Source organism: Agelaius tricolor, unplaced genomic scaffold (genome assembly GCF_023055355.1).
Source record: "Agelaius tricolor isolate 1412-34295 unplaced genomic scaffold, bAgeTri1.0.p SCAF_3, whole genome shotgun sequence".
Lineage (NCBI taxonomy): Eukaryota > Metazoa > Chordata > Aves > Passeriformes > Icteridae > Agelaius > Agelaius tricolor.
In genome coordinates this window covers 26,364,022-26,380,121 of record NW_027269263.1, presented here as the reverse complement: position 1 = coordinate 26,380,121, position 16,100 = coordinate 26,364,022, and the positions used below count along the sequence as shown (strand labels likewise).

Below are 16,100 nucleotides of genomic sequence, written 5' to 3'. Positions count from 1 at the left end.
CTTACCATACATATCAAATCCCAGTTCTCCACCTCAGAGCTCATCTGTCAGCTGATAAGCTGTCAAATAACTATTCATGCACTTAAAGGAAAAAATAGACCGGCCAGGTTTCACACCAAGTGTGGCAAGTGGCTAGAAATTCACAGTAAGAGAAAACTGCCTAGACAAAAAAAGATCTCAGTAAGAATCATGCTTAACTGAACAAAAATACCATGCACAATAAGTGGTGACTGAAAAACAGAAATTTTATAAATGTGCATGTACTTTGTGCCTCCTCCTGCAGCTACTGAGTTACTGACCCTTTGAGCCCTAATGCAGTATTCATGTACTGAAGGCAACACAGCAGCAGCTGCAGACAACAGTCCCTCTGCAGCATATACTAACACAATTCATTAGGTATCAGTGTGGTATTAGCAAAATACAAAAGGTTTTTAACATGCACCAACAGTTTCTGTATGTGAATGCAAGCAGCCTGTAGCACAAACATGCTGCTGGATACAGAATGCTTGTGCCACTCTTCTTCATGGATCTAGATTCTGGAAAATGTTCTCCATTAGGAACAACAATAGTTAGAAAGAGACATTTTTTGATCAGTAGAGCCACTGAGTCATATTGCATTCAAAATATTTGAAATAGCAGAAAAAAATGCCAAAAATACTTAGAAAAAAAAATAGTACAAACTAGCCAAAAGGTCAAATAATTATTTAAAACCCAACATTTTAACTGTTTCACTAGTGGGCTGTCTTTTCTTGAAATCACCTGAGCTACAGGAAGGCTAAAAGTATCAAGACAGATGTCAGCTAAAAACAGTATTTAATTGCTCCATTAAACTCCACTGCCAAAACATAGATTCTAAAATCTCCACTCACTTTTTGTCTAATCTCAGGAGAAACCAGGAAATTTCAATATTTAAATGCTCTAATTACTTATTATCTGAGGCAAGCCTCAGATGACCATAAGAACTTTGATCTCAGCAACAACGTGGAGTTTGAAACTCAACTAGGTACTTGCTGTCAGTCGCTGAAATTCTCTGCTCATTGTTCTTTTAGCACAGGATGTCATAGCTGCTGTGATTTGGTTTTTTAGCAGATTCCCCCCTGGCTCAGCAGGAGCTCCCTGCAGCCTCCATGGACAGAGATGACGTGTGTTGCTGTTGTGTCCCACAGATCGGCCGAGCGCAGGCGCAGCTCCCTGGTGGTGAGCCTGCCGGGCCTCGAGGTGTTCCCTGGAGACCTGCTGGTGTCAGACAGTGCCATGGACTACCTGCCCTGCTCATCCTTCCTGCTCAGTGCAGGTCAGACACAGCGGGGATTGCTCCTCTGAGCCCAGCAAAGGGGGACTGGAACACGTGTGCATGTGGCATGGGAGGATGTATTCAATGAGAACCTGAGGTGGTGCAGGATTCCCCCTCTGTGGGGAATCCTGTTACCCCACACCAAACTGACTTCATTACCAGTTTTAAAATTCCTCTTTTCTTTTTTTTCCCCCTGCATTTTACTGTTGAATGCAAAATGCAAATAGATGAGAAGGTAGGACAGAGATCACATTGCTCCTCCACAGCAGCCAGAGCCCAGGCCAGGATCTCCATCTGGAAGCAGCTGAGGCACAATTTCCTACCTCCACAGCTTCAAGCAGAGAGAAGAGCAGCCCATGCTGCCCTTTGCAGTGGTGTTCTGATCACAAGGGCAGCAAACCCAACTCATGGCTAGAGGTTGCTCACAAGACATTCCAAAACTGAAATGCAGACCTGCAAGCAATTTCCACAAATAGCTATTGTAGAGTATAGCATGGTGTGATTGATGGAGATCCTGGTGGCCAGAGATCAAAAGTTTCTCAAAAAGCAAGTCAGCCAAGGTCACAACCAACATTTCCATGACAGTAAATAAACCAGCCATTCCCAGAATGGCTAAGACCTTCAAAATACAGAAACACAAAGTTTGGACTGATTCCCTGACACACCTAAAGATGGGTGCCACAAAAAGAAAACCTTTTCAGATTTCTAGCTGGACACAGTAGTTCCTCACAAGTCACTAGTGCATTCCTAAATCTTGATCCCCAGCTTTCCCTGTGCCTCACCAAGGACCACAAATTAAACTCTGCCTCACTGTGCCAGCCCCATGGCAGATCTGAGAATTAGGGCTCATAGGGCTCAGTTTGTTTACTGGAGATTTAAATACCTGTATAACTCCAGCTTATCATGATGAGAAGGCATTGACTAATTCTTGCTTTAAAACAACATCTTGAAATTTGGCTTGAGTTATGATGGTTTTCCCAGGTAAAGAATCACACAGTAATCACAGCAATCACAGAGTGATCACCTGCAACAAGTAGGAGCTTTCAGCACCATCCAAGATCCCACCACAGACAGTCATAGTTCTTGCTGGGAGGAACCCAACAAGCTTAATGGGTTTTAAGTCTGGTGCACAAACTGCCTAAACTCAAGTATTAAATATGAGCCAAGTTGAGTATAGTCTATCAAGCTGCATATATAAAATATAGGGTTCTTATTTACTTGTTTCCTTACTGATAACATTTGTTTTACCCATCAGAGTCCAAAAAGTTAAGGTGGCCATTTGCCAAAAGAGGAGTCGTGAGTATTTTTTACCATTTCGTTTTTCCTTGCACTGACCTTGCCTTTTCCCTCAACTAACCTGGGTACAAATAGCTTCTTTACTTTCTGGCCCTTGGAGAAAGGCACCCAGCAGCTGAGCTGAACTCAGAGGTGTCTCAGCCCTCCCTGGGACTGCCTGCACATTAACCTGCAGTGAAGACTGGGTGGCTCCAGTGCAGCCATTGCGTGTGAGGCACATAAAAACACAGTCAGTGCCACTGCTTCCCTTCCCTGTGGGTGGTGGCAGGAGAGGTGTCCTTGGCACAAGCACAGCTCAGTGAATTTTTCCTTGTCTAACACAATTCCTTGTCTTTTCCATTTATGAAAACTTTCACTTACTAAGATATGTGAATTTCCTTTCTGTGTACTGTTCAGCATTCCAAAAATTATTTACAAGTGTCTTGACAACTTTTTCTCCCTAATCATGTAATTAAGAACAGTCCCTTTCCAGTATTTTTTCCATTTTTTCAAAGAATAGTTTGTGCATACAGAACCACTGCAAGTACTCAGGTTTATATGTACAAGAACTCCCTCTCCATTTGATAGCAGTTTCATAACATTTGAAGGAGCATGACCTAAACCTGAGCATTCTTAAATTCAACAAAATATTTTAAATCTGCAATAAAAAGCATCTAATATTTAGACAGAGGTGATTTCTAAGACTATTAAATGCCATAAAATTTAATTCATGAAGATTCATTTGCTGGTACACTGGTTCAGTGTGCATATATGTTAACTGCATTATTTTTTCTGCCCCATTTCAATCTATCTCTCAAAATTAGGAGCTGAACTTAAATCCTAAGTTTCAAATATTATAATGAAACACATATTTCAAAATTGGCCTGAGTTCAGTGCCTAAAGTTCAGACAATGGAAATCCCTGTACTGGGAATATACTGTTCCAGAGAACAGATAAAACTTAGGCAAACACTTATAAGTCTGTACCCACAGCACTAAATTAGAATTGATAAAGAATGCTTAAATTTTTTACAAGGCCTGAATAAACAAAGTAGAAACACAAGATTTTTTTTTTTTTATTTCATGGTTCTTCACAAAAACTCCTGCTGTTCTTTAAACTTTCTGAAAGCTCATTTTACAGGCACTACTCTGCAGATGACCAAGGGACCTTTTTCCATATGTAGCTCAAAAAATTAAAAATAAATAAATATACATATGAATTTGTATACCTATGACAGGATTGCAACTTTGAATCTGTTGTCCCCTATCTCTAGCAGTGCTAAGGGAAGCAAAACATTTCATTTGTTCTGTCTTCCAAGGGTAGCCCATTGCCTGTTTCCAATGTCTTACACATCCAAACCTGAGGCATTTACACACCCTACCCACAGCTACAAAGAAACCTGCCATCACTGCCTTGTGTCTGTGTACAAGAGCCTAGAGAAATCACTCATTTAATGGCAAACTCCCTAAGGATTAGGGCAAGAGTGGTAAACTTCTTAACAGTCTTTAAAACACTGTATGAATCAGAGGGTTTCTTGTCATTCCACAGGGTAAAGACAAACAGAAGCAAGCATCTGATCTGGAAAGTTGTCTTTCTACTGTTAAGATCATAGACTGCTGCACAGATGAATTTTTCTGCTTTAAGGTATCAAAATGCTCAGTATACTGTATCAAGGATACTCAAGGATGGAAGGAGGAATTCTGTGTTCTCTATAAGCTAACATTTTTCAGTTCATTAATCTGGATATGAGACCTTTCTGTCAAATTAATGCATAAGTGTATGGTATATTTTTGTCAAAATGACAAATGGAGGGGCAAGTGGGAAACTGAGGGTCAGTGTAGGTTAGCAAGGGACCTCAAAATCGTCTGGATTTTGCCATGGGTCCAGACTGCCCTAGATCAGGGAGGTACCACCTTCAGAAAAAGGTCTCAAGGCAACCCTCACAGCAGTACCTACAGGTGCTAGAAAAGCAGAGGAAAGAATCTACAGCATCAGAGAGATGTCAAATGGGACACAGCCACCCCAAAACAGAACACATTCCTTAGCATTTGCAAGCTGCCCACTAATTGATACAACATACCTAAACATAAAGTATCACATTGTGGTGTTTTCAAATTCAGCGAGTTTATATTGTATGTATTTTAGAGCAGAATAGTGGGGTTTAAAATATTTCAATGGAACTTTTAAGCCTTCAGAGGAAAAATAGCTAATACTGATAGATGAAATTCACACAGTCAATAGGACATAGATTCTTTTCATAATGCCTGAAGCAACAATTTTTTCTTTCTTCTTCAATCCATAGAGTAAATCTTGGCATGAATTTATAAATGAGCAACAGACTGAGCAGAAAGATGTCAACAGCCAGTTAGAAGTGAAAAAAGAAGCAGCAGTGTGGGAACTTTTCACAAGTGAATGCACTTACTTTCTGGATCATTTGCTGGTTCTCAAGATGGTAATGTCAGATTTCACTTTGCAAAAATAATGAAACATTATTTATTCTGCTGTGATGGACACAAAGCCTCCTCAAACTTCTCATTAGAGGTCTGTGGGGGAATGACTTAAGCACCTGCTTTTCCTCCCACCTTGCCTGTTCGTCCCGTTTCCATAGCTCCCTTTTCTGTCATTATGATGGTATCTCTTCTAAACATGACTTTTGAGTGATGCAATCTAGTGCTTTTCAATTACCATCTGACTGCAGAGCCTTCCAGGATATTCAGCTGATATTCCATTCTCTAGCAAACATTGCACTGAAGCCATGCTGCAAACACTTATTTCTGTACTGGACTATTCCAATTGCTAATATTTTTTATTGCTAATGTTATTGCAACATTATATTTGTCATTTAACTTCATATAGATCTGGGGTTAGATTATCCTGACTGGAGCATGAAAACCTCAGAATTCAGCAGACCTGTAATTTTAATATTACATGAAAACAAGTATACTGAAAACAACTCCACTCTCAAAAACTCTGTATTACCTCCAATCTAGTGAATTTTAAGAGCTTGAAATATGGACAGCAATATTACAGACTGTTACAAGAATAGCTGCACTATTTATATTCACCACACACCAAAAGTTAAAGTATCCATTCAAAAGGAGGGAAGCTTCCACAAACATTTTCTTATAATGTTTCTCGTACTTGGCACAGACAATTCCTGATTTCTTATTAAGTCAAAGAAAAAAGATTTGTAAAACATTTTCCATGTTACTGGAAAGTTATCCTGAACAATACAAGAACTACTGCATAGTAAAGGAAATAAATAGAGGAATGGGCTGAATTCCTCCTTGGTGGGGCAGAACAGGAAGAGACAGAAAACGGGATAGCAGCTATTGGTTCAAGGCAGGAGAAGAGCATCCTTCTTTCTGTACACTTTGTTTAGCAACCTGAAAAGTTTAAAAAGTGGGGAATACTGGGAAGAATGATGATAACAGCAGGTATGCAGGCTCCTTGTGAGTCTGATGCAGGAGCCCACAGAGAAGCCTTAGCCAGCCCTGCATGGCCCATGAATGATGAACTATTCAGTCCATGCCAGCTTCCGAAACTCTCCCTCTAAAGAAAGAACCCATTGCATTTGGGTAACCAATTTAAAGATACCTGGATACCTCCAAGTATAGAAATATTCCATTGATTTTAATGAATCTCCACAGAGAGCTTTTAGACCACCATAAATCCACTTTAAGCTCTCAGGACAACCAGGTCATGGTAACTAAAGAATTACACAAGGCTAAACAAACACTCTCACTAGTTATTAGGTCTTGGCACCTGGCTAACAGGTTTTTTCATTACACTTTATACACATAAACAAAAAAAAAGTCTACTCAGTAACCTATAAATTTTAAGACTTTTTCAGATTTAGGTCAGATTCAATACAGCTCAATCAGCTTAAAAAATATAAAATCTTAAACAGCCAATAAATACACATGCAGTTTTCACTGAATACAGGCTAATAAAACAATCCAAAGAGATTAAAAACCTCCACAGGACTGCTACTTACCTTAATCCAAGAATATCTTTTTTCCTCATAGTAACGCTAAACAATTTAGATAGCAGCAGTTGCATGGGGTAGGAAGGAAAGCATTTAGAAAGGTCAGAGAACTCTGTAACTGTGACTCTGATGTTACTGAGTCCTTCACACAGGGATCTGCAGGGGGCTCATTTGCCCCTCTGCTGCCCAAGGGCACAGCAGGGACACAGCTGCCTCCATGGTAACCACAGAGAAACCCCAGAGACATCATTCATACCCTCTTCTGCACAAAACCCAATATTTAACCTTCAGGCAGATCAGGAAACTTTTCTCACAATGCCATCTTCTGCCCTCCCTAAATCAAATAATCCTTTCATGAATTTCAGTAAAAATGTTATTTTGGAGGGGAAAAAATTTATTGAATTGGCACAAACAGTAATTAACATGAATTTGCTTTGGTTTTAAAGATATTTATGAACACTCTAAAATACCTCCAGAGCAATGAATTTCTCTTGGATGTGGATTTGTGGAGACTTTTTGCAAACTTAGAGGAGTTAAACAAGGTGAGTAGAAAAAGAGAACTGTTACTTAGATCAGAAATCAATCAACCCCGTAAAAGAATACAACAAACCAAAAGCTTCTATTTAGTTTCAATGCTCACATTTGGAACTTTGTTCAAACAATCCACCTTTTCCTCTTCTCTATGTGGTATATCAGTGAGAGTCAAATACCACCAGTGCAAATCATCCTCTTGTATCTCCAGCCAAAGATACATGGCATTTTAAACATGGGGGAGAGCTCATTTGGCAGTTGTGCCTGAAGCAAACACAAGTTTGAGACTAATTCTCATAAGCAGTGACCTTTTAAAAGAGATGAAGAGAAACTACTACCCAATCCCTACACCAAACCAGAAAGCATGGCAAAATAACTACATAACAAGGCCTCTTTTGCAAGCAGATGGGCACAAAGACTTTGCTGTCTATTATGCCACTCCAAAAGAGCAAGTTAAAACAAAATGCTGATCCCCTCTCTCCAGCTGAGGTTTCCCTTGGCACGTGTGTAAGGATTTCTCCCATGTTCATGTGCTACTTACTCTGCACTGTCCAGGAGGAGGGAGGCCATTGGGCTTGGCTGTGATGTGCTCCACCTCTTTCCTGCTTTTGGCCAGTTGCTGGGAGATCATTTTCAGCTCCTGAAAGTTTAAAACCCCTAAGTCAAAAATAGCTTTTACATTATTTTGGAAACAAAACAATTTTTCTTAGCTAGAGGGCCCTTTTACAGGACACCTCACCCTTCACTGGAAAGAGAACTTTGGAAAGAATTCTGCAGCTGCCTTAATTGAAAAACTACTCACAATCAAATCACATGCCCTAAATCAGCTGCTGTGTTCCATTTATTTCCCTTACTGTAATTTCCTTGCCTTAGTACTGAATCTCTCCCTTTTTTTAGCCAAAACAAGAAAACTGGGAAAGGTCCTCAAAGCAGGGACAATTAGCCAGAACTCAAACAGATGAGCAAGGTACTGCTGCTCAGTCACAGACCTCACACCTGGTGAGCTGCTGAATGACCAACAAGTATGTTTGGAGATACAAGGAAAAAGATTTTTAGCTGACAGGTTTCACCTTTGGCTCACTGTGGATTAAGACTGTACCTGCAGATAACTGCTAGAGTTCAGCAGATGTGTGGCTGTTGATTGCCTTGTTCTTGTTCAGGGAAGAGAGTGGGATATATTGCTGTGTTTCACTTAGCTTTGAGCTTGGCTGGAGCTTGGTCATGTTTTGAGAGAACTATCTTAAAGAAATATCCTGCTTTAATTTCTAATTTTGTTGTCCTTATTGATGAGGATAATAAATGATCATCTGTTATGCATACTTCAAATATTGATTAAACATAGGAGAATGAAGCTGCTCTCAATGCCTTTGGTGCCTTTTTTCATACATTTTACAGTATGCATTTCCTCTTGACAGCAGGCTGAATCAATGAAAAAATGCCAGCTGTAAAATTGAAAAGGTCAAAATTAAAGAATGAGCATCATCCTAAAAGCATCCTTGCCCCATAAATACACCAAACAAAGCAGTCTGCAGCTACTACAGTCTGTAGCAGTATCCCAGCAGATTGAGGTGCCCTTCTGGCCTAACATTTGGCCAACAGCTTAGCCCAGTCATGAATTTGTACGAAAATAGTGTGAATAGTGAAACTTGTGTGTTCAGGATGAAAGTGTGGGCTTAGGAGCAGGCTTGCAGCCCCATCTGACTGATGAGGTAGGCATTTTGAATTCAGTATAAATATGTAAAGTTTACTTATGGGGAATACATGAGGTTTTGTAGTATTTTATAGATACTTCCTTCACCTTCAATTGTATGAAACAAACTCAAACCATGAAAGATGGTGCCTTCCTCATGGACTGTGAAGGCTTCCTTAACTGTCACAGCTCTGTCACACACCATCATTGTTTTCCAGCAGATACCATTCACCCTTTGTCATTTTTAATGTTAATCCACATTAAATACAGCTGCTACCCTAAGTTTAATGGACTAATCTTGTTTCAAAACTTTTGTCATCAGGCATTATCACAACATAAGTGGGTATTTGTATAGATTTGTCTTAGCTTCTGACTAATTAAAGCATTCTGGGCATAATTCTGAAGAAAATTCTGGCAATGGTAGAGATAGGTATGGGCACCCATTACACTTGGAGCCTTTAGAGAGGCCAGGGATGGACAATAAAGCTGCTTTAATCTTAAATTCAGATCACTGATGCTAATTTATTTCCTCTCCTTACTTAGATAAGTCTCAGTTTTCTGAAGACATTTTTTGAAACTGTGAAGAAGCACATCAGCAAGTCAGACTCTCCTATGGATTTCAGCTCTGTACTCAGAATGGTAACATAATTAGAAGTATTCTTGCTTTTAACACAAGCAACAGACCATTTATCACAGCACACATATCACATACATGTCACAGCTGCAGAGCAATCAGGTCTGTCCAGCCCATGACATTTGTCGCCAGCAGTTTGGTCTCAGCCTCAGGTTGTTCCTAAGAAGGATGTTTATATTTCTATTCATTGGCATGTTTGAAGCAGTCATGGGAAGGTGCTTTGTATGTGGAATCAAGTGTGGAAAGATTTTCCCTTCCTGGGGAACAGCAGCCCAGACTCTGAGGAGACTTTTCCACTGGCAGAGGCAAACTTCCCATCCCATGGAAGATGTTTCCCTGAAACCAGACCCCAGCCCCATCAGTGCCTGCTTCCACTCCTTCACACTGATCCTCCTTTACTCCACCGACCAGACCCAAAAGTGTTTATAATTGCTTAATGAAGAGCTCATTGACACTAAATTTACACTTTGGCCCGTGTCTGTTAAGCAAGAGAGAGACGCAGCCACATCTGTCCTGCCACTGCCAAACCCTGCCAACCCTGCAACCCTCTTGGTCAGTCTGTGTGGGAAACAAGGCATTTGTCTGAACAGCAGTCTGCAGGAGCTCTAATTCCTGCTCAACTTCCCAATGCCTGTAAAGTTGGAAGTATTAGTGAAGATAGAAAATCAATTGATTGATAGAACCTTGCCTAGCAGTAGAGGCCATTAGAAAACTTCTGGGAAATACCAGAAGATCCTACCTCAGTGTTAAGATTTTTAACAGACACATTCATGCTAGCGCTTGGTTTCTTGCCCCTGTGAGCTCTGACCTCAGGCATTCTTATTGATTATGTTTGTGTAGACAGACAAAATCCCAGACAAAGCTGCATTTTATCATGCATGACATTCAACATCTCCAATGTAAATGAGGCCTATCCTGTTATTTCTAGGAGCATACTCAGATATAAGATACCATGCTACATGAAGTAATCAAAGCTGTTTCAGAAATACTGGGTTTCATCTTCAACTTCCATATGAATTTCACATCATTTATTTCTAATGAGAACAAAGTCTAACAATGTGTCACACCTCTGCAGATCTGTTAAAACACTACTCCTATGCATTACTGAAGCATTGTTGTGGTATTTTTACTACTTTACAGTTTTATTGCTGTTTAAACTGCCCTTTCCTTTTTTAATTTCTTCTTTTCCCATCTTCCTAGATTCAAGGAAATCTCATATAAAATGCACATTACAACCCCAAAACTCCTGTTTCTCCCTTTGTAATTTTTCTTTCTTGATAAATCTCCAAACCTTTTCTGCAGTTTTTCCACGGTGACCTCTGCCAGACACACCAGATTTATTGCCTTAATTATACCTCTGCTGTCTTCTACTTGGAAAAGCTGAGAAAGAGAGAAGATTTTGGCATCTACCTGAAGGTAAAGTGATGGCTTTGTTGTTATTGCTGTTCTTGTTGTTGTTGTTGTTGTCTTCAGCCTTCCTACATTATGGCAGGATTTTAACAGCAAACTAGGAATGTTCATTAGAAGCAAAACTGTGTAGACAGCGTTTCACATGGATTTTTTGAACTGCAGAGCCGATCACCGATTGGAAGTCACCCTTCTCAGTGTATGTTCACCTGCATGTGTGAAAGTCCCTACCTGAAATTTAGAACAGATAAGGGGGTAAGAGCTGGGCTGCCTTTTTGCAGGCAGGAAATACGAACTACTAGTCTCTTTATTTTGTTCTGCACATAATCTCTTGACTCAGTGACCTCCACCTAAACAAAGTTAAATGGTTACAGTAAAAAAAATCAATTTCAAATGTCTTACTTTGGCATCAAAACACTATCAATAAGGGAGAATTTACCTCCCTCTAAGGCTGGAAAGAGCAATCACTGGACTCTTTATCAAGTTGCAGCACTACAGCAGGTTTTGCCTTTTCTGATACCAGCCAGTGCAGTGGTGGGGATCTCAGGCTCTGCTCTTTCTGACATCACTAGCAGACCAGTGTGTCCTTTAAATACTTAAGATTAATCTTCAATATTACAGGTTTAGAAAGAGAAACCTCAAGTAGTGGGCTTTTCTCACAGGCAGCCCAAAACTGGAAGGACATCTGTTTGTGGCAGGCAAGCTCTGCAGCTTGGGCCTTGGGGCTTCACATTGTATACATTCACATATAGGAAAAATGTTCCCCACTGGCAAGTAGCAGTGACCCCAAAATATAAGGTGGCTTTCAAACCTAACTCAGGTTAATTTTCTCAGGAAGACCTGAGAAAATTAAAACAGCAGATAAATAAGAGCCTTATTGGATATGACAGCATGGCCACAGCATCTGGAATTGTAAGCAGCAATGCAGAAACTGAATCTGGAGGGGCAATGCAACTTCCCCTGTGGAGAATTGTCCTTGGCTTGGCTGGGATACTGTCAATTTTGTTCCTAGTAGCTGGTATAATGTTGTGGTTTGCATTTAAGATGAGAGTAATCTTGGTAACACACTGATGTTTACTTGTTGCTAGGCAGTTTGCATTAAATCAAGGACTTTTCTGTCTCTCACCACCACCAGCGAGGAGTCTGGTGGGCACAAGAGGTTGGGAGGGGACACAGCCACAACAGGTGACCCCAAGTGACCCAAGGGGTATTCCATACCATATGGTGTCATGCTCAGTACATAAACTACAGGGAAAGCTGGCTGGAAGGGCCTCTGCTCTGGGACTGGCTGGGCATGGACCAGTGGGTGGTGAGCATTGTGCACCACTTGATTTGTATATTCTGTTTTTTTTTTTTTTCCTTTCTGTTTCTATTCTATTAAACTGCCTTTATCTCAAACTACAAACTTTATTTTTTATTTCCCATTTCTATTCCCCATCCCACAGGAGGGAGTGAAGAGTGAATGAGTGACTGTGTGGTTTAGATACTTGCTGGGTTAAACTATGACAAGAGACTTTATAATGCCCTTGTTCTTACTGAGAAACTCATCTTTCATTAGTCCCTGTCTCGTTACAATCAGCTAATGATGCAGAAAACTCTTTGCTACCTCCTAGCCAGAAAGAAGCTGAAGCCTAAGGCACATTTTCCTTGTCTTCAGCAGTGGTGTGAACAAAATAAACAGTGCAAGAGGTTGCATCTGCCAGAGCTGCTGGTTGCTCCTCTGCATCGACTGACACGGTATCCCCTCCTCCTCAACAACATCTGGAAGAGGAGCACTGATGAAACAGAGAAAAGTTTTATCCAGTCACTTAAAGAGAAGGTGGAAAAGTCTATAAGTAAGTAACAACGGTTAGAAGTAAAGTATGCAGTTAGAAATTAGAAAGTTACATGGCTTCTTTGTGCCTGTCCTTTGAAGCGTGAATCGGTCAAGTGTCTCTGCAGAAAAGCATCAAGGATGTGTGTGCCTTTCTACAATCCTGACCCTCATTCTGTAGGGAATGATTTGGGCCACCTTGTGCTGTCAAAGCCTCTCTGAGCAATGTCACAGGACTCCCAAATCAGTGAGTCCCCTGTATTTTCTTAGAATCATCTGCAGTGACAGGCAAAAAATTAAAAGCAGATCTCAAATTGGACCATATCAAGAAAGATCCCAAACAAAGAAGTCTTTCAGTTGGATTTATGTCTAAGGAGGATTTTTTTAGGGCTGATCCTTAATAGGATAAATTTTCTCTCACAAGGGGAATATTATGTCCATGACCTTTCACTAATGACAGGGTCCTACTATGTAAAGTTGTCTCAGCTGCAGATTTTCTCTAGCTATTGCATAAAACAAGAGGCTGGTCCAGATATTAATTTTTTCCCTGATTTTTTTTTAAATATATAATATTTATATATTTAACATATATAAGGACAGCAGTTTTAGGTGTGGCCCCAAAAGACCATGGGATGTCTGGAGAGTATTACTGGCAGAATAAATAGGTCCTTCCAGAAATTAGACACCTCTGGATGAAGGAAACCAAAGATAGAAGGGTGACCCCTCTTTACTCACAGACACCTGACAAAGATCTGCCTTCATTTTTTGATCAGTGAACCAGTAACATAATAAACACTTGTAGTCCAAGCACTCCCCTTCTGGTGGGGAGGTATGTGAAAACCATTATCTGAAGCCATTATCTGCAATATCACTCCACCCAAAGACTTGAAATTTCAGTTGCAGGTCCATTAAAGCTTTGCCCATAATGGCTTTGAATCAGCAAAGACACAGTCCCCATTTTTCACATTTTGAGGGACCCCCACCTCAATCACTTCTGGCAACACTTCCTCTGAAATGAATTCTCATTAATTTCAACAGTCTTTTTATCAGGCTCTATATAATGAAAATTATTTTTCTCTCACTATACCAGACAGTTGAGGATGACAGGACTTTTTTTGAAGACATTTTTAAGATTACAGTTTAATTGAGTTTTATATGATTTCCTGTTCCCCAGACAGATTAATAAACACAATCTTTTCATTTAGCAGTGAATTTAAGCATCTTTGAATGCATGAATTGAAATTCTCTCTCTGCTGATTTAAGTAGAGTTTAGGCATTTTTTACAATGAGATCAAGATTTCATCTGGGGCCTCACATGTGAGGTACTTCAGCTTTCACAGGAGAAAATTGGTATTCAGCATCTTCTAGAAACAGGACTGCTTTTGCCAGCCCTGGCAGTAACTGGTGTTTCACACATTTCAGGGGATCTGGAAGGAAAAGTCAAGTGGTTGGATAACTTTCAAAAGTTCAGGCAGCTGCAAGAGGTCATAATTTGGCCTCAGGTCTGGGATCGTGACAAAAGGTTCTTTGTTCCAGAGGTAAGCAGATTTTAAAGGAGGTTTGTTGTTTTTTTTCTAGAGGAGGGTTTAGTTTCCTATCTGTCTTCCTAGTGTGGTCTAAAGTTGGCTGGTTGTCTGTATTCTAGCTAGTGAGGATGGCTCTGCTCTAACAGGGGCAGCTGCAGCCTGGGCACTGCAAGTGCTGTAGCTGAACACACAGTGCCTTGCATGGCAGCATGGGTTGCTCTCAGCATCCAGGAGAGGGCAATGATACAGTCCAGGGGGGACTCTACCACATTTGCTTTTGGGGACAGAAGGATATGGGATAGATGTAAGTATTACCAGCATCCAATAAAGTAGAAATGATTTGCCTCTTTCACTTCTCAAGCTGAGCCAAAGAACTTCCCATTTACACTTAAAATGCATTACAAAAAATCACACAGCATACCTGGGTGTGCACATTTTTGCCCTACCTACCCAGACAGACTTCAAGCAGAACTATGGTAACATCATCAAGTGGGGCCCACCTCAAGGATTATGTCTGTTCACATACAAGGCTGCAAACACCATTTAACTCAATTTGGAAAAGTAAAACCCAGCTTAACATTTCAAAAGCATAAAGACATTTAAGCAATAGCACTGCTGAAGAAACACAGGCATGCTCAGTTATCAGCTGTGTGATGTACTTAGCCTGAGGTAAGAACACACAAATGCTCATCTTGTTTAGCTGCTGGTTGCTTCCCTGTTCATCATCCATTATGCATGATTCCCCCATTCTCTTTCTCTTTTTTTTGGGTCAAGTGTTTGAAGCAAAACTTAAGAGAAAGCAGCAGTGAAAACATTTTGTCTTCAGCGAACAGACTTCTTCATGAAGGGAAGCTGATGCTAGCAGGTAAAGTCCCTGATCTCCTGGTGTCCAGAGATAGCATAACAGAATTATACATTGTTATGGCAGGTCTAGAATGAACCTCTGCAACAGCATTTGGGCAGGTGCAGGAAAGTAAAAGCAACCATATAGTTTATCAGAGAGAGACTGAGATACAGCCAAGCTGCCAATAGGATGATAGTCTGTATGATTGTTTATTTTCCTTTTCCCTGGCAAGCAAGGAGTTGTTATATCAGAATGAGGTAGCTGCTACAAGGTACAAATTTAGTAGCCAAAATGACTGAGACGTATGATTTAGTGCATTTGAGAATTCACACTGGAGGACAAGTATAGTTGTGAACTATACTGGACACAAGGCTTCTTTGTTAAAAGCATTCTGTAAGGTGCAGCGATTCATAGATGTGCCTCATCTTAGAAGTAGCAATTCCTTAAAATAATCACACCATAAAACTGATTTTTTGTTTTTCTTCTCAGAAAGCACAAGGCTCCTTGATGTCTACCTCTTTTTATTTGATGATTTCCTACTAATTACCAAAATTAAACGTAACAAAAAGGTAATAATGTCTAGAGATATACATGGTTGCAGTTGTTACATTTTTTAACTTTTGGATGGCTTTTGAATGTACTTTGGAAGATTGATCTAATTATAAAAATACAAGATGACTAATCAGCATGAACAGCTGATACTTCCTTATGTGACTAGCAAACCATAACACTGATTCAAAAGCCTGCTTCTAGGCTCAGCATGGTACAGGAACACTATTACTGGCAGAATTTACATTACAAGACCTTAATATCTTCCTGATGTTGTTCTGATGAGTTGGATTCCTAAAGCTCAGAAAAGTTTCAGGAATGTAAGATTTTTTATAACAGTCCCTGCAACCTGAGAATTTTTTATCCCAGAGATATCAGAACTGTTGGAAAGAAGAAAAAAAAAAAACTTAAAGGAAAAAAACAGGGAAAGGCAAAAATTATGTAAGATTGGCTATACTGCTTGTTTCCTCTCTTTGCCTTGATTTCCCCAAGTTTAAAATTGAGATATAATTACTCATTTTAAGAAAACGTTTCTGGATGAATGATTAT

At 40.0% G+C, this 16,100-nt stretch overlaps 1 protein-coding gene and 1 long non-coding RNA gene across 3 annotated transcripts in view; one reads left to right on the top strand and one right to left on the bottom strand.

Moving 5' to 3' along the window:
- Positions 1-7,893, bottom strand: part of LOC139588212 (uncharacterized) — a 153,259-nt gene extending 145,366 nt beyond the window's left edge. For both annotated transcript variants that reach the window (XR_011678578.1, XR_011678579.1), the window contains exon 1: positions 7,630-7,893. This is a non-coding gene — a long non-coding RNA (uncharacterized lncRNA). The remainder of the gene's footprint in view (positions 1-7,629) is intronic.
- Positions 1-16,100, top strand: part of PLEKHG7 (pleckstrin homology and RhoGEF domain containing G7) — a 29,028-nt gene that overhangs the window by 5,980 nt on the left and 6,948 nt on the right. The window contains exons 3-13 of the mRNA XM_071423296.1: positions 1,167-1,294; positions 2,550-2,590; positions 4,118-4,213; positions 4,872-5,021; positions 7,004-7,099; positions 9,322-9,417; positions 10,715-10,828; positions 12,480-12,654; positions 14,055-14,170; positions 14,933-15,023; positions 15,492-15,571. Coding sequence (XP_071279397.1) covers positions 1,167-1,294; positions 2,550-2,590; positions 4,118-4,213; positions 4,872-5,021; positions 7,004-7,099; positions 9,322-9,417; positions 10,715-10,828; positions 12,480-12,654; positions 14,055-14,170; positions 14,933-15,023; positions 15,492-15,571 — 1,183 coding nt within the window. The remainder of the gene's footprint in view (positions 1-1,166; positions 1,295-2,549; positions 2,591-4,117; positions 4,214-4,871; positions 5,022-7,003; positions 7,100-9,321; positions 9,418-10,714; positions 10,829-12,479; positions 12,655-14,054; positions 14,171-14,932; positions 15,024-15,491; positions 15,572-16,100) is intronic.